Source organism: Nerophis lumbriciformis, linkage group LG05, assembly GCF_033978685.3.
Source record: "Nerophis lumbriciformis linkage group LG05, RoL_Nlum_v2.1, whole genome shotgun sequence".
NCBI lineage: Eukaryota > Metazoa > Chordata > Actinopteri > Syngnathiformes > Syngnathidae > Nerophis > Nerophis lumbriciformis.
In genome coordinates this window covers 41,963,504-41,982,342 of record NC_084552.2, presented here as the reverse complement: position 1 = coordinate 41,982,342, position 18,839 = coordinate 41,963,504, and the positions used below count along the sequence as shown (strand labels likewise).

Here is an 18,839-nt window from a genome sequence, read left to right as displayed (position 1 = left end):
CAAACACACATCAAAAGTGGTAAAGGAATGGCTAAATCAGGCTAGAAAGAAGGTTTTAGAATGGCCTTCCCAAAGTCCTGACTTAAACGTGTGGACAATGCTGAAGAAACAAGTCCATGTCAGAAAACCAACAAATTTAGCTGAACTGCACCAATTTTGTCAAGAGAAGTGGTAAAAATTTCAACCAGAAGCTTGTGGTTGGCTACCGAAAGCGCCTTATTGCAGTTAAACTTGCCAAGGGACATGTAACCAAATATTAACATTGCTGTATGTATACTTTTGACACAGCTAATTTGGTCACATTTTCAGTAAACCCATAATAAATTCATAAAAGAACCAAACTTTAAGAATATTTTTTGTGACAAACAAGTATGTGCTCCAATCAACCTATCACAAAAAAATAAGAGTTGTAGAAATTATTGGAAAACTCAAGACAGCCATGACATTATGTTCTTTACAAGTGTATGTAAACTTTTGATCGCGATTGTATATACAGTCATTGGCGATCACTCGACGCGAGTATGATAGTCCTCCTGTTGGTGAGTCTAGTCATCTGTGGGTCCTCAGGTGGCTGTGGAGGCCAATCCGTGATCCACAGACTCTATTGCAGTGGGGGCATATGTGCGTGATTGTCGTGGTAGTAGTGGTGGTTGTGGTGGTGGTCTGAGGAGCTGTTTTGGTAGTGGATCTCTCCTTTCTTTGTTGCCTCTTGGTTTCCGCGGCACGGTGGAGGTCCTTTTCTAACCGTGCTGTGCCTTCATGGACCATCCTTCTCCACAAAACCCTCTGGTGGGCAGTCTCCTCCCAGGTGTTGAGGTTGAAGCAGCATTTCCTCAGATGGATTTTGAGGTTATCTTTATACCGCTTCTTCTGCCCCCCTTGGGTGCGTTGTCCTTCCGTCAGTTGTCCGTACAACATCTGTTTTGGAAGGCGACTGTCTGGCATGCGAATTACATGGCCTGTCCATCGCAGCTGGTGCCGACTGACAGTTGTAGTGATACTGGGCATGTTAGCTTCCTTCAGAACACTAATGTTGGTACGCCTATCTTCCCAGCTGATCCTGAGGATCTTGCGGAGACATCGCTGGTGGTACTGCTCCAGAGCCTTCAGGTGTCTGCTGTAGGTGGTCCAACTATCAGCCCCATAGAGCAGAGTGGGCAGAACTACAGCTTGATATACAAGAAGCTTGATGTTGGTCTGGATGACCCGATTCTCAAAAACTATTTTCTTAAGCTTAGCAAAAGCTGCGCTGGCACAACCAATGCGGTGGTGGATCTCGGCATCGATGACAGCTCTCTTTGAAAGAAGACTGCCAAGATAAGCGAAATACTCCACGTTTTCCAAGATGTTGTTGTCCACATAAATTGTGGGGGGTTGGGAGGGTGTGTCAGGGGCCGGTTGGTACAGGATCTGAGTCTTCTTTATGTTGATGTCAAGTCCCAGGAGTCGGTACGCTCTGGCAAAAGCATCCATGATGTTCTGGAGGTCCAACTCAGAATGAGCAACTAGAGCATTGTCATCTGCGTACTGAAGCTCTGTAATGGAGGATATAAGCACCTTGCTTTTTGACCTTAACCTCCTCAGGTTGAAGAGCCCGCCGTCTGTCCGGTATATGAACTGGACTCCCTCAGGCAGGTTTTGACTGGTGAGGTGAAGTATGGCTGAGATGTAGATAGCAAACAGGGTTGGTGCGATGATGCAGCCCTGCTTGACACCAGTGTCAACTTTGAAGGGAGCCGTTTCAGAGCCGCCATTTCCAACTACCACTGCGGTCATGTCGTCATGCAACAGACGCAAGACCTTCAAATACTTGTCTGGGCATCCGATCTTGGAGAGGGCACCCCAGAGGGCAGTTCTGTTTACAGAATCAAAGGCCTTTGTAAGGTCAATGAAAGCCATGTATAGTGGCAGGTGTTGTTCCCGACATTTCTCTTGCAGTTGACGAACTGCAAAAATCATGTCCGATGTTCCCCTAGCTGGACGAAAGCCACACTGGGACTGGGACAAGTGTATGTAAACTTTTGATCGCGATTGTATATACAGTATACACGTACAACATACCATTCGGGGTCTTTTCTGTGTGGAGTTTGCATGTTCTCCCCGTGACTGCGTGGGTTCCCTCCGGGTACTCCGGCTTCCTCCCACCTCCAAAGACATGCACCTGGGGATAGGTTGATTGGCAACACTAAATTGGCCCTAGTGTGTGAATGTGAGTGTGAATGTTGTCTATCTGTGTTGGCCCTGCGATGAAGTGGCGACTTGTCCAGGGTGTTCCCTGCCTTCCACCCAAATGCAGCTGGGAGAGGCTCCAGCACCCCCCGTGACCCCGATAGGGGCAAGCGGTAAAAAATGGATGGGCATTTCTAAAAGACATTCTGGTCACAGAAGGTGACCAGAATGCCATTTGTTTACAACAGAATGGAATGCTTCCGCGGGGGATTCCGACTATTTTGGTAGTAGTTAATCCACAGCGATCGTTCTGCCACACAACACCTCAATGCCAACGAGGGGAAATTACACTTCTATGATTGTCATTGGCTTTGACAGTAGGATTGCTTGTTTGTATCAAAACGGTTGTTTTTCTCACTACAATAGGGAGAAACCATCCTTGCCATGCAGGCACACCCTCCTGTTTTTTGGAGTATAAATATTTGGGGTTTGGGCACCAGCCGCTAGTCTAGATCTGACCAATCTAAGTCTATGAGCATGAACTGATGAAGACTACTCGGATGAGAGGCGAAACATCTTCCAAGACAAACCAAACAGTCCAGTTGCGATTAATTGAATGCCCTGAGATTGCAATGAGAGATTACAATGAGAATATTCATAGACACCAATCATTTTATTTGGGCCGGTAAAAAAAAGTATCACATAAACTTAGTCATTGTGAAAAAATAATTTTTTTTAAAGCAAATGTATCCGGTGAAACCATTAATGGTAACATAAGATAGCTAATGTGTTCTTGTCGTATTTTTTGGTTTAAAAAAATTAACTTTGAGAAACTTGCATAAAGCCCATTTAAGGAACGACATGTGTTTCTTACATAGTATAAAATTACACATTCATGGTCTTTTGGCAATAAAATGTGTTTAAACAGTATATACAGCAGTGAATATGCAACAATGTGAGGAAATTCTGAGAGTTTAGGACAGGGGTGTCAAACTCATTTTAGCTCAGGGGCCGCATTGAGGAATATCTGTGAGCACGTGGGCCAGACTATTAAAATCATGGCATTAAAACAAAAAAATAAAGACAACTTCAGATTGTTTCATTTGTCTTACTTTGGCCAAAAATAGAAAAGACACATTCTGAAAATATTCCAATAAAAATATACAAAAAAATACAGGCCGCGGTAAAGTTTAGATCCATGAAGGAAAAAAGAAAGTGAATGAATGTTTGTGACTGAATACATTTTCATGTGCATAAAAATGTGTTTTCTTTTGTATTTTTATTTTTATTTTTATGAATTAAGTAACGTTTATGACAACCTTTTTCCAAAACACAATATAGAATGTGAGCTATAACAGGATAATGCATACATTTATCATTTGTTTTTAAAACAGTTACACAAAAGTGGATCCCTAAAAGTTTACAGTGGGAACCCATTTTATGACTTGATGGGGTCCCTGAGACCCATTTTGAAAATTCCTAACGCCAACACTGATGGAGTATTGGTGCGTGCAAAACAGCAGCAGGCGGCTGTGGCCTGCGGGCCGGTTCTAATACTAATCAAATATCATCCCGGGGCCCATAGATAATTAATTCGCGGGCCGGTTCTGGCCCGCGGACCGTGACTTTGGCACCACTAGTTTAGGACGCTTCTAACGTCTGACCCACTTGTCCACACTGAACCGTAACGTCTCACCACGATCAAGTTAGACAGTGTTAGAACAATTACAGACCGAGAGTCCAAGTACCATTTTTTGAAGGCTCAAATAAAACACCTTTTTTTAAAAAGCAATGTTTTTAAAAACAATATTAATTTATTGGTGATAATAATATTAATTAAAAAATAAAGTTAAAGTACTTTGTAACTTCGACCGCAATCACTCGTCTTGTTGCGGTGTCGTCATACTTTGAAGGCGTCCCCCGGAAGTTGTGTGTTTCGAACAAAACTTTGCCGTTGCTGCAGCGTGTTGGCATACAAGAAGACAAGAAGGACGAACAAGTTCTTCCATACAGAGATAAGCACTGAAGCCGAAACAGAGGACATGGGCCTGAAGAAATTGGTCTCGTCGGAGCTGGGCCAGCGGGCACCGGAAGACGTAAGCTGAAGTGTTTTTTTAAGCTCTTTGGTCTCCGCATGTAACCATGCAGTCTTGACCGACTGGGGGAGCCAAGCGGGGCGAGCACATGGCGCACTTCTTGGGGGAGTTCCGATTAGATACACACCGACTGGGAAGTCAAGCCGGCAGGGATAATAAGTTGAATAAAAATATTTACTGTTTTACTATGACGTCGTTTATGCGTGGCCCGGCTGCTCAAACGCATGGCGCCATGTTCTTTATTGTGCTCAACGTTAACTTGTGTAAAGTCAGCCGAGACCGGCTAATTCCTAGTCGGGCTGCGTAGAGGAGGAATGGTGATTGGTGTCGAATGCGCTTTTAACATAAACAACAAGAATCATTATTACACCAATGTCAATAATAGCGTATAATGTTTAGTATAAATATGTATTTTAAAATGGGTTGCTTCTGTCAACGTCATTCTTTAGGATCATACATATAAATTACATGCTGTGTTCCAGGAATTAGTTGGAGCCCGCGTCCATGTTGCGGTTGGGCGCGTAGTTAGCCGCGCGCTAATGCTAGCTAGCAGAATGTTATTTTGAGCCTTGCCATTTATAACTCTTAATAACACACCGTCCTGTTAATATTGTTACTACTTAGCGCTCCCAAATTGTATTTCTCTCCCCTCGATGGATAGAATATCAACCAACACCACATTATTTGTAGCTAACTGCAAGCTAGCTTGGCATGGTTACTTACGTTGGGAGTTTACAAACAGTCGCGGCCCGGGATGTGTTCCAATTGGATGTCACCCAAGTCAGCGTATCTGTATCGTTTGTGTTTATTTTCACAAATATTTGTTATGTGTAACGAATTATATTTACATAGCGCTTTTCTTCTAGAGAATTAAAGTGCTGTTCATTGTGAAACCCATTATCCATATCTTTAAACTACATTTAAACAAGTTTGAGTGCGGTGACGTTCGGTGAACTAAACACCGGATGAGGCATAGATACTTTTGGAGTTGTTTTTCCTCTTTTTTATTTTTATTTACTTAAATTCATATATGCAGCTCTAATCATTGATGATTTAGGTTGCACATTAGAGTAACAGGAAAAAAGAAGGGAGTTATTCGTTTTCATAAGTGTTATCATAATGATATCATAATAAATGATTCCAAAAATTTTCATTTTTTATTTTTTAATACACTGTAGCACTTTGAGATTGTTTACTCAATATAAAGTTCTTTTTACAAATAAAATCTATTATTATTATTATTGTTATTATTATCATAAGGTTGTTATTAAATACTTTTTGGTCCCATTTGCTTTTAACAAAATACATCAAGTATTGTGAGTGTATCTTACCTTTCTGTAGTTGTATCTGAAGCAGCAATAGTTTAACTTGACTTTCGGCAGATCTTTGTACCGTATTTTTCAGACTATAAGTTGCAGTTTTTTTCGTAGTTTGGCTGGGGGTGCGACTTTACTCAGGAGCGACTTATGTGTGAAATTATTAACACATTACCGTAAAATGCCAAATATTATTTAGCTCATTCACATAAGAGACTAGGCGTATAAGATTTCATCAGACTTAGCGATTAGGAGTGACAGATTCACATTCACACACTAGGGCCAATTTAGTGTTGCCAATCAACCTGTCCCCGGGTGCATGTCTTTGGAGGTGGGAGGAAGCCGGAGTACCCGGAGGGAACACACGCAGTCACGGGGAGAACATGCAAACTCCTCTGTCTATCTGTGTTGGCCCTGTGATGAGGTGGCGACTTGTCCAGGGTGTACCCCGCCTTCCGCCCGATTGTAGCTGAGATAGGCTCCAGCGCCCCCCCTGACCAAGAAGGGAATAAGCGGTATAAAATGGATGGACGGATGGAGTGACAGATTGTTTGGTAAACGTATAGCATGTTCTATATGTTATAGTTATTGGAATGACCCTTACCATAATATGTTACGTTAACATACCAGGCATGTTCTCAGTTGGTTATTTATTCGTCATATAACGTACACTTATTCAGCCTGTTGTTCACTATTCTTTATTTATTTTAAATTGCCTTTCAAATGTCTATTCTTGGTGTTGGATTTTATCAAATAAATTTCCCCAAAAAATGTGATTTATACTCCAGTGCGACTTATGTATGTTTTTTTCCTTCTGTATTATGCATTTTCGGCTGGTGCGACTTATACTCCGGAGCGACTTATAGTTCGAAAAATACGGTAGTTCACTGAGCTCCACACAGGGATCTGGGACTTCTCAATAAGAGATGTATTTCAGAAGGTGGGGCCTTGTATAAAAAAAATCATTGTATGTGATTGGATAAACCACTTATCCGTTATCCTGAATGACGTGCTACTTCAACCACTCACATCGAAATCAACCTGTGACGCTGATGAGAGCGACGCTGGGAAATCCAAAACAGAACAGCCGACATATTGGATAACGACAGAGCAAAAAGTTAGAGAACTTTTACTGAAACAATGCAGCAATGTCAGTAGATGATCGATGTCGCAAAACAGTTGCAATAGCAGAATCAATGACAGTACACGGCGACTCGCTGCGTGCCGCCATTGTTTGAATCAAACAGTCGCTTCGGCGCTACGTCACATCTATGAAATCCCGCCCGGCGATCCTGATTGGTTCATTGTTTTTGCTATCTTGAAGGAGTTTGCAATGCCCTCGATTCCAGATCCTTGTATGGAGATCAGCGAACTACAAGGATCTGGCGAGAGTCAGGTTAGCAATAGCTATCCTCCATGAAAACGTACTTTGTATGATCATTCATTTTATCTTAAAGTCCAGTATAGATAAGTATTTAATGTTGGATACAGTATATAATCCTCCATATTGGCAGACACATTCATTTAATTACATTTCATTCCAAGCAATAAAACAATATTTTTGCATCTGACAAAAAACACCCACGAACGCTGGCTTACTCTAATAAAAATGCCATCCATCCCCGTCCATCCATCTTCAACCGCTTATCCGGAATCAGGTCGCGGGGGCAACAGCTCCATGTTTGTTATAAATACAGTTTAAAAAAAAAAGTCTGGCTTCCACTGGAGAGACATGTGTCGCCCCCGCTTGGCGAGTCAGAGTACTGCTGAGGCATTAAACTGCAAGTTGACAATATATCGCCCTCTACCTTGAGGCAGAGGTACTTGCTGCCTCATGGCCTGCCTTTTCCCCGTGGCAACAAGCACGCACACGCGCAATACACTTTGTGTGTAGCCGTGGAGGCACCACCTGTGTCTGCCTCACTTCTCGTCTGCTGCGTTATTTTGATCAAGAAACACAGAATTTCCGCAATTTTGACCATGAAAATGATCAAAATATACAGGAACCACACCAAAATCACATAGAAAGCATAGACCAAAAGAGAAATATTAAAACTTATTTTATTTTATTCGTTTTTAAACATTTTATGGTTAAGCCACCTGGTGGCAAGGTGAGGCACTGCCTCACTTGCCTCCTCTGACAGCACGTCACAGTTTCAGTGGCACTGGGAGAAAGGTGGGTAAAGTCTCTTCCCCAATGACACAACGGCAGTGACAAGGATGGCGGAAGCTGGGATCGAACCTGGATCCCTCAAGTTGCTGGCCTGGCCTCTCAACAATCTTTTACTGTTTACAAACTCAAAATAAAAAGTCTGTGGTTCAAGAAGGCTTTGAGGCAAAAAAGCCAAGCATTTTAAGCAGTTTGATGCTTTTAGAACTATATGCACTGTATATTTTGAATTACAATTAACAAATTAAAGACAAAGGCATGTTGTGGACTCAATCAGATGTAAAGATATGTACTGCCATACTATTGTACTACTACAACTCTTTTCGACTGTAGATTAAACTGTACCGTATTTTCCGCACTATAAGGCGCACCGGATTATTAGCCGCACCTTCAATGAATTGCATATTTCATAACTTTGTCCACCAATAAGCCGCCCCGGATTATAAGCCGCGCCTACGCTGTGCTAAAGGGAATGTCAAAAAAACAGTCAGATAGTTCAGTCAAACTTTAATAATATATTGAAAACCAGCGTTCTAACAACTCTGTCCCAAAATGTACGCAAATGTGCAATCACAAACATAGTAAAATTCAAAATGGTGTAGAGCAATAGCAACATAATGTTGCTCGAACGTTAATTTCACAACACACAAAATAAACATAGCGCTCACCTTCTGAAGTTATTCTTCATTCGTAAATCCTTCGAATTCTTCGTCTTCGGTGTCCGAATTGAAAAGTTGCGCAAGCGTGGGATCCAAAATGGCCGGTTCCGTCTCGTCGAAGTCATCGGAGTCAGTGTCGCTGTTGTTGTCCAGTAGTTCTGTGAATCCTGCCTTCCGGAAAGCTCGGACCACAGTTGTGACCGAAATATCTGCCCAGGCATTTACGATCCACTGGCAAATGTTGGCGTATGTCGTCCGGCGCTGTCTGCCTGTTTTAGTGAAGGTGTGTTCGCCTTCGGTCATCCATTGTTCCCACGCCGTTCGCAGTCGTGATTTGAATGCCCTGTTGACACCAATATCCAGCGGTTGGAGTTCTTTGGTTAATCCACCCGGAATGACGGCGAGTGTTGTATTTGTGTGCTTCACTTGTTTTTTGACACCATCTGTGATGTGGGCGCGCATAGAGTCGTATATCAACATGGACGGAGCTGTGTGAAAAAAGCCACCCGGCCTCTTCGCGTAAACTTCCCTTAACCACTCGCTCATCTTTTCTTCATCCATCCATCCCTTCGAGTTAGCTTTTATGATGACGCCGGCTGGAAAGGTCTCTTTTGGCAAGGTCTTCCTTTTGAATATCACCATGGGAGGAAGTTTCTGGCCATTAGCATGGCAAGCTAGAACCACAGTGAAGGACGACTTCTCATTCCCTGTGGTGCGAATATTCACCGTACGTGCATTTTGTAGTCTGGTCTTTACAGATGTAAACACACAAAGGAAATGAAACGAAATATCCGCGCGCTTCTTTTTCTTCCGGGGGCGGGTGGTAGCTTACAGTAGAAGAAGAAGCGCTTCCTGTTCTATGGGGGCGGGTGCTTACCTTGGCGGTTGCTTGCGTAGTAGAAGAAGCGCTTCCTGTTCTACAGGGAAAAAAGATGGCGGCTGTTTACCGAAGTTGCGAGATCGAAACTTTATGAAAATGAATCGTAATATTAATCCATATATAAAGCGCACCGGGTTATAAGGCGCACTGTCAGCTTTTGAGAAAATTTGTGGTTTTTAGGTGCGCCTTATAGTGCGGAAAATACGGTACTTAAAGTCCACTTCGATGATGTGGAGTAAATCTTTTCATTCTTATGAAAAGTATTTTTAAAAGTGTATGGACCCACTCCATCACATTCGGTTATTTAAAAAAAAAAAAGCCTGGCCTGTGTATTTGGCTTCAAAGTTTGTAATACTATTACTACTAACAATTTGCGTAGCCGGAGGTAAATATAAGGTGGCCGTATTGGATGTTTTTGCAAAAATGTAATAAATGCCTTTAGGTCGCACAGCTGCATCTGGGAATGCTGGGTTTCAGAGTGTGTTAAAACAGATTTGAGTCCATGTGCTTTGCTAGTAGTACAGGCCGACAGAGACCACCTGTGAGAGAGCTTGTCGTTGGACAATGTACATGTCACATATGCAGTCCAATTGAGGCACAACTACCTATGCTTAAATGAGAGACTAAACCTAAAGTACCTAACCAAGTATCTTTTTTTTTTTTACTACCGTACCACAGTAACGGACTACAATTATAAACGCACTCCAAGTTAATATCTTTTTAAACATTGGTTGGAAAGTGAAATTGACCCCAAACTGACTGCACTCAGGTCCACGAGCTGATTCTTGATAACTGTCGCTCAAGTGACGGAAAGGTTGAAGGCATCACAGAAGAATTCTGTAATCTGGAGATGCTGAGCCTCATTAATGTGGGCTTGACCAGTGTCGCAGAAATCCCCAAACTGGACAAACTCAAAAAGGTGACAAAACATTCTCTGATGTTCTTTTTGTTACTTTTTGAAGGTAATTGTTGCTTTATCATTGGTGCATGTGGTTTGTTGCAGCTGGAGCTGAGTGATAACAGAATATCGGGTGGCCTGGAAGTTCTGGCAGAGCGTGTGAAAAACTTGACGCATCTTCACCTTAGCGGTAACAAGTTTAAAGACATTAGCACGTTGGAACCACTGGTGGGTCATTTTTAATTACTTTTTTTTTTTTACGCATTGGGAAATGAAAAGTACAGGAATGGGCGCTCATATTTTTTTTTCCTCCGCTAGAAAAATTTGCCTCAGCTGAAGAGTTTAGACCTTTTCAACTGCGAGGTGACCAACCTGGCCGACTACAGGCAATCCATCTTCAAGCTCCTCCCCAACCTCACCTACTTGGACGGCTTTGACATTGACAACGGCGAGGCATCTGACTCAGAAGGCGAAGTGGACGGGGCCGAGGAGGATGACGAAGGTGAGTTTACTTCTATTTGGTTGCCTCCAACCATGTCTTGGCTCTTCTCTCTATTGCAGATGGCGAATCGGAAGACTTTGAGGATGAGGAGGAGGAAGACGATGAGGACGTGAAGGTCGAAGAGGACGACGACGACGAAGACGACAGCAACGATGACGAGGTGAACAGTTTGTGCTTGTGTTCGCGGTTAAGTCTGTTTTAAGTCAGCCTTGTGAAATTTTGACATTCCTTTTGGTAGGATGGACACGTGAACGGAGATGTTGACAGTGAGGAAGACGTGGACGATGAAGAGGACGATGATGATGATGGTCAGTACGCGTTCCCCCTTACATGAGCATGTTCAGTACCAGTAGAGTGGGAAAAACAAGTTGCCTCTATATTGAGGCTATTATCTTATTTACCGTATCTGATTTATGACACCAAAATATTTACAAAGTTTGCGAATAAAACGGTATGATCAAAATTGTATAAATCTCAGTGATTCCCCACCCAGTCACGTGATCCGTGAACTGTTGTTGGGAACCACAGATCCCTTCTCCATCAACAATATTGCTAAACAAGCAGACTTTTTGAGAGCCAACAACGATTACTTTTGGAAACATTATGATCTTGAACCTTATATTTTTGAGCCCAAACACAAAGACAAGGAGCAATAAGTTTTAGAGGCCGAGTGCTAAATGGATGGAGCTTTACTGAAACAATAGCATCAGCAGCATTTCTATGTGCTAAACATATACACAAACCCTGACTGTAAGATTTCCACTCTCGCTAGGAGGCCGACCGACGGGATGCTCACATAATTCCGTTTAGATCAGGGGTGGGCAAACGGCGGGCCACATCCGGACCGTTTGTCTTTTTGATCCGGCACGCCAAAAAATAAAACAATTGAGCAGATTGTGTAATAATTAGGACCACATGAATTGTCCTGTACTGCCAAATAATTCCACAAAGTGGCGCAATAGGACTGCAGTATGATTGATTGATTGCACAGCTCAGGTACACTTTATTTTTGTACTGTTCCTGCTCTGACAGCAGAACCAATTTGCAACAATGAGAAAAGTTGACAGCAAATGCCAGGAGTTTAAATAAGGAATGGGCAACTAAATACTTTTTCACTGAAGTCTAGTCAAAGGCTGTATGTCTTATTTGCCAAGAATACGTCGCGGTTTTGAAGGAATACAACGTAAGTCGTCATTTCTCCACCAAGCACGCTAATTATGCAAACAATCAGTCAATGCCGGAACGGACCGCTAGTGTTCAGAAGTTGGAGGTGAATTTGCAGGCTCAGCAAAACATCTTTATCTGACGAACTACCATCCAAGAATCAAGCATAAGGCAAGTTATCTACTGGCATTCAAATTAGTAAGCCTTTTTCTGTAGGAGAGTTTCTGAAAGAGTGAATGGTGGATACAGCAGGTGTTCTGTGCCCTGAGAGCAAGAGCAAATTTGAAAAAAAATTGCTTATCACCAGTGTTGGGTTAGTTACTGAAAACCAGTAACTAGTTACAGTTACTAATTACTTTATTTCAAAAGTAACGCAGTTACTAACTCAGTTACTTAAACCAAAAAGTAATGCGTTACTGTGAAAAGTAACTATTTAGTTACTTATATATTTTTATTTTTATTTTTTTTAAGGCTCCATTTAATGCCCTTTTAGCCTTCATTTTAGTACTGTTATTGCACTGGAGAATAATACAATCTGTTGATCAACTTGACATGCATTTGCATCACTGAATTCTGCTAAGCAATGTGCTCTACATACAACACACAAAGACAAAGATATGTTTTAAAGGGCCAATTTGTTTCAGACCAGAACAAATTGACAAAACTATTTTAAATAGCTGCAACTTAACATACATACCGTATTTTCCGCACTATAAGCCGCCCCGGGTTATTAGCCGCACCTTCAATGAATGGCATATTTCAAAACTTTGTCCACCTATAAGCCGCCCCGGACAATAAGCCGCGCCTACGCTGCGCTAAAGGGAATGTCAAAAAAACAGTCAGATAGGTCAGTCAAACTTTAATAATATATTAAAAACCAGCGTTCTAACAACTCTGTCCCAAAATGTACGCAAATGTGCAATCACAAACATAGTAAAATTCAAAATAGTGCAGAGCAATAGCAACATAATGTTGCTCGAACGTTAATGTCACAACACACAAAATAAACATAGCGCTCACTTTCTGAAGTTATTCTTCATTCGTAAATCCTTCGAATTCTTCGTCTTCGGTGTCCGAATTGAAAAGTTGGGCAAATGTGGGATCCAAAATGGCCGGTTCCGTCTCGTCGAAGTCATCGGAGTCAGTGTCGCTGTTGTTGTCCAGTAGTTCTGTGAATCCTGCCTTCCGGAAAGCTCGGACCACAGTTGTGACCGAAATATCTGCCCAGGCATTTACGATCCACTGGCAGATGTTGGCGTATGTCGTCCGGGGCTGTCTGCCTGTCTTAGTGAAGGTGTGTTCGCCTTCGGTCATCCATTGTTCCCACGCCGTTCGCAGTCGTGATTTGAATGCGCTGTTGACACCAATATCCAGCGGTTGGAGTTCTTTGGTTAATCCACCCGGAATGACGGCGAGTGTTGTATTTGTGTGCTTCACTTGTTTTTTGACACCATCTGTGATGTGGGCGCGCATAGAGTCGTATATCAACATGGACGGAGCTGTGTGAAAAAAGCCACCCGGCCTCTTCGCGTAAACTTCCCTTAACCACTCGCTCATCTTTTCTTCATCCATCCATCCCTTCGAGTTAGCTTTTATGATGACGCCGGCTGGAAAGGTCTCTTTTGGCAAGATCTTCCTTTTGAATATCACCATGGGTGGAAGTTTCAGGCCATTAGCATGGCAAGCTAGAACCACAGTGAAGGACGACTTCTCATTCCCTGTGGTGCGAATATTCACCGTACGTGCTACCGTTGTATCCACAGTATCCACAGTGCGGTTCACAGGAATATCAGTTGCTGTGAAATAGTAATCCGTGTGAGGATGGAGAGATTGCGTCTTTTCATGAACCGGATCCTTGTCGCTTAGTAGGAGCCATTTTGTGGTCTTTACAGATGTAAACAGGAAATGAAACGTACGGTAATATCCGCGCGCTTTTTCTTCTTCTACGCGGGCGGGTGGTTGCTTACAGTAGAAGAAGAAGCGCTTCCTGTTCTATGGGGGCGGGTGGTTACCTTGGCGGTTGCTTGCGTAGAAGAAGAAGCGCTTCCTGTTCTACCGGGAAAAAAGATGGCGGCTGTTTACCGTAGTTACGAGACCGAAACTTTATGAAAATGAATCTTAATATTTATCCATATATAAAGCGCACCGGGTTAAAAGCCGCACTGTCAGCTTTTGAGTAAATTTGTGGTTTTTAGGTTCGGCTAATGGTGCGGAAAATACGGTAAGTAACAAACAGCATAATAACAACATAGCTGTAAAACAAGAAAGGCACACACTACATACATAAAGCCTAACCAGGCGTTTTCTCAAGGAATTCTGAAATAAAATCATGTCTGAAGCCCAGAACACTCTACACATTTCCCCACTTAGTTTAGAGAAAAGGAAATATTAGCCTGGCCCACTAGTATCCCTCTTTAGGTTTGTGAACTTTATAGTCTAAACATTTAGAGTGATGTGATAATCAAACACTCTAAAAGTTTAAAATGAAAGAGTATATAAGAGAATTGACAGAGTGTGTGTGTACCTTCAGTGTGCAGTGCCTCATTAAAATCCAGCCGCTGTTGGAGGTGGAGGTGAAGTGTGTGTCTCTTTACTAGCTTCGTCGAAGCATGTTGTTTTTGTCGCTGTTTCAGCATATTTGAAACTTACATTCAACTAAAATGTTCTTTTCTTTGTGGTCGATAAAAGAAACGTACTGAAAATATCTCCATTTTAAGAAACTCTGCTTCGGGGTTCGCCATGACGTCTTGATAGTAGACACAGACACGCCCCCTCCCACACACACACACACTCACACACACACACGTACACACAGACAGCGCGCGGCGCGCCTCTTTTTTGTCGCCTCTTCAGCAGCGCTGCAACACTCAGATCTTCTCAGTTTCTAGCCGATACTACATAAAAAATAACGCAGTAACGCATCATGTAGTAACGGTAACGGAGTTACTGAATATAAAAAATAACGCGTTAGATTACTAGTTACCGCCGATAGTAACGGCGTTACAGGTGTTAGTCCCAACACTGCTTATCACGCAGGACAGTGACTTGCCGTGTGGAGCTAAGCAAGCGCATCAAAAAAACAGTCATTTACATTTTATTCCTTGGCACTGGATGAAAGTAATGACATTCGGGACATAGCTCAGCTTTTGATTTTAATCAGGGGTATTAATGACAATTTAGAGATAACTGAGGAGTTTTTTTGGCCATGGAATCCCCAAATGGAAAAATTTGAGGAGAAAACTTATTCAACAGCGTGTCATAAATCGTCATGAAGCACAAACTGCCTTGGAGTAAGCTCGCTAACGTTACCACAGATGGGTCGCCAAATGTCACAGGAAAAAACATAGACTTACTAAAAATTATCCAGGAGAGGGTGAAAGAAAACAACCCCCAACACGAGGTACTTTATAACTGCAAAATCCACCAGGGGGCACTGTGCTTATCTGTATTGCAGCTTGACCACTAGTGAAGCCAGTTATAAAGCTTGTTAACTTTATGCGGGGAGGGCACTGCAACTTTATGCGGGGAGGGCACTTCACCATTGTCAGTTTATTACATTTCTTGAAGAGACTGACGCCGACCACCAGGACTTGCTTTACCATTCCAATGTGCGCTGGTTAAGTTTGGGTAAAGTATATCAATGTGTGTGAGAGCTAAAACAGGAGATGATCTAATTTTTGGAGCATCTTTAAAAAGCTGACACTTTCCCCGATCTTAGTGGCTTTGTGATATAGCGTTTGCTGTGGACATACTCATGAATGAGCTGAATGTGAAGCTACAAGGCAAAGAGCAGTTTGTTCATGAAATGTACACAAATGTCAAAGCTTTTAAAATCAAGCTGACTTTATTTTCAAAACTAATGTCAAACGAGTCATTCACTCACATTTATTTTTATGTACATGTTTTTTATTCAGCGAAAAGGCTGTAAAATTCCATTAAGTTTTTTGAGGTGGTCTGTCATATTAATTTTTTAAAACTTTTTATCAGTCATATTGTGAGTGTTTGTATTGTGTGTTTAGCTTTTATGCTTTTCTACTGCATTTTAGGGATTTCTTCCACTAATGTTGGACAGCTTACACATGTTAAAAATGTTTCTTAAAAAAGGAAACCAGGCACACATACAGCAGAATGTGTGACATTTCTTACAGCAAAAATATTTTGTCAAAAAAACAACTCATTGTCATGTTGAAAAACAGAAATAAAAGAATAAGACCGGGAAATATTTTCACACATTCATCAGTCACTCCTGTTACACGTAAATCTCCTGCAGTTATCATGCCATATATACAGACAGTATGATTGGTGTGTGTGTGTATATATATATATATATTAGGGCTACAACTAATTTGATAATCGATTAATCTGTCGATTATTACTTCAATTAATCGATTAATAATCGGATAAAAGAGACAAACTGCATTTCTATGCTTTCCAGTATTTTATTGGGGGAAAACAGCATACTGGCACCATACTTGTTTTCATTATTGTTTCTCAGCTGTTTGTAAATGTTGCAGTTTATAAATAAAAGTTTATAAAAATTAAAATTTAATAAATAAATAAAAAAGTAGCCTCTGCGCATGCGCATAGCATAGATCCAACAAATCGATGACTAAATTAATCGCCAACTATTTTTATAATCGATTAGTTGTTGCAACCCTAATATATATACATGTGTGTGTGTGTGTGTGTGTGTGTGTGTGTGTGTGTATATATATATATATATATACATATATATACATATATATACGTACACAATGTTGTGTATACGCCCTCAATAATGTTGTCCGGGTGAAAATTGGAGAATGTTTTGTCCTGGGAGAGGCACTGAAATCCGGAAAAATCGGAGGGGGTCGGCAAGTATGCAGCTGAGCCGCATCAGAGTGATCAAAGAGCCGCATGCGGCTCCGAAGCCGCGGGTTGCCGACCCCTGCCCTAGTATGAGTGATCTGATAATATGGTCAGAGTGCAGAAGCGTTACTACAGTGATGTAGAATTTCACGGAAATTCCTGAAGATATTTGGAACCAAATACCGTATTTTCCGCACCATAAGGCGCCCTGGGTTATAAGCCGCGCCTTCAATGAACGGCATATTTCAAAACTTTGTCCACCTATAAGCCGCCCCGTGTTGTAAGCCGCATCTAACTGCGCTAAAGGAATGTCAAAAAAACCGTCAGATAGGTCAGTCAAACTTTAATAATATATTAAAAACCAGCGTGATGTGGGCGCGCATGGAGTCGTATATCAACATGGACGGAGCTGCGTGAAAAAAGCCACCCGGCCTCTTCGCGTAAACTTACCTTAACCACTCGCTCATCTTTTCTTCATCCATCCATCCCTTCGAGTTAGCTTTTATGATGACGCCGGCTGGAAAGGTCTCTTTTGGCAAGGTCTTCCTTTTGAATATCACCATGGGTGGAAGTTTCTGGCCATTAGCATGGCAAGCTAGAACCACAGTGAAGGATGACTTTTCATTCCCTGTGGTGCGAATATTCACCGTACGTGCTCCCGTTGTATCCACAGTGCGGTTCACAGGAATATCAAAAGTCAGTGGAACCTCGTCCATGTTGATAATGTTCTCTGGCCGGATCTTTTTTTCAGCTATCTTGTTTTTACAATATGCACGGAAAGTAGCCAGCTTTTCTTGAAAGTCTTTAGGCAGTTGCTGTGAAATAGTAGTCCGTGTGCGGATGGAGAGATTGCGTCTTTTCATGAACCGGAAACACCAAGAAGCACCACCTTTAAAATCATCCAGGTGAAGTTCGCTTGCTAGCGCTGTTGTGTTATACGCGTGTCGCTTAGTAGGAGCCATTTTGTGGTCTTTACAGATGTAAACACACAAAGGAAATGAAACGTAATATCCGCGCGCTTTTTCTTCTTCTACGCGGGCGGGTGGTTGCTTACAGTAGAAGAAGAAGCGCTTCCTGTTCTATGGGGGCGGGTGCTTACCTTGGCGGTTGCTTGCGTAGAAGAAGAAGCACTTCCTCTTCTACGGGGAAAAAAGATGGCGGCTGTTTACCGTAGTTGCGAGACCGAAACTTTATGAAAATGAATCTTAATATTAATCCATATATAAAGCGCACCGGGTTGTAAGCCGCACTGTCAGCTTTTGAGTAAATTTGTGGTTTTTAGGTGCGGCTAATAGTGCGGAAAATACGGTATTCAAAATGGCAGACTGAATTTGCTGCATTTTGTGATGTTTAGATGCTATTTTCACATACTTTGCGGTTTGTAAATACAAATTAATGTGGTTAAAATTGATACAATGAAACACAATTAAGCATATATAGTCAACTTGATTTTTTACTCTACTGGTACTTAAAGATGTTGGTGAGTATTGACGATCATTTTGTCGTCTATGTAGACGAGGACCCGCCCCCAGTCAAAGGAGAGAAGCGGAAGAGGGACCCTGAGGATGAGGACGACGATGAAGAAGATGATTAACTCCCATCCGCCCGTCCTCCATACCTCCCCAACAGCTGCATTCCATTTCTCTAACTGGTACCCCACTTTTTTAAACCCTAAACTTAAGTAGATGCCTGCCCATAGTCATGTGATCAAGTGTTTATGGACATCACAAAGTTTCTCAGGACTTGAAGTTCATCAATCATAAAATATTTGAAGTCACTTTTTAGATTTTGCCAAGACAAATTAATTATGCAACATCAGAGGATGTCATTGCACCATTCCCCCCTCACCCCCTGCTGTGATGTAATCAATCCTGCCCCTCTCCGCCGCAGGCTAAGCGCTCAGGACAAAAAAGTTTCATCATTTTTTTTTCCCTTGCCAACAAAGTTTTTAAAAATATCTTTGTTTTCCTGAGGATGGTTTCATTTTGTTCTTTGGGGGCTCTTTTCACCCCCCGCCCTGTTTGCCGTTTACACTGACTATAGTTTTTTGTTTTGTATTTTTACTTTCTGTAAGTTAAAGCAAAAACTACCAAAAAAAATACAAAAAGGACTTTGTAAATAAAATCTTAACGTTTTG

The 18,839-nt window shown here is 41.9% G+C and overlaps 1 protein-coding gene across 1 annotated transcript; it reads left to right on the top strand.

Annotated features, from left to right (window-relative positions):
- The first annotated feature begins 4,090 nt into the window (after positions 1-4,090).
- LOC133606386 (acidic leucine-rich nuclear phosphoprotein 32 family member D-like) lies at positions 4,091-18,839 on the top strand. Its single transcript, XM_061960256.2, has 7 exons — positions 4,091-4,265; positions 10,060-10,209; positions 10,294-10,416; positions 10,507-10,690; positions 10,750-10,850; positions 10,929-10,998; positions 18,217-18,839. The coding sequence occupies exons 1-7, from the start codon at positions 4,212-4,214 to the stop codon at positions 18,294-18,296; spliced, it is 762 nt and encodes a 253-aa protein (XP_061816240.1). The 5' UTR covers positions 4,091-4,211; the 3' UTR covers positions 18,297-18,839.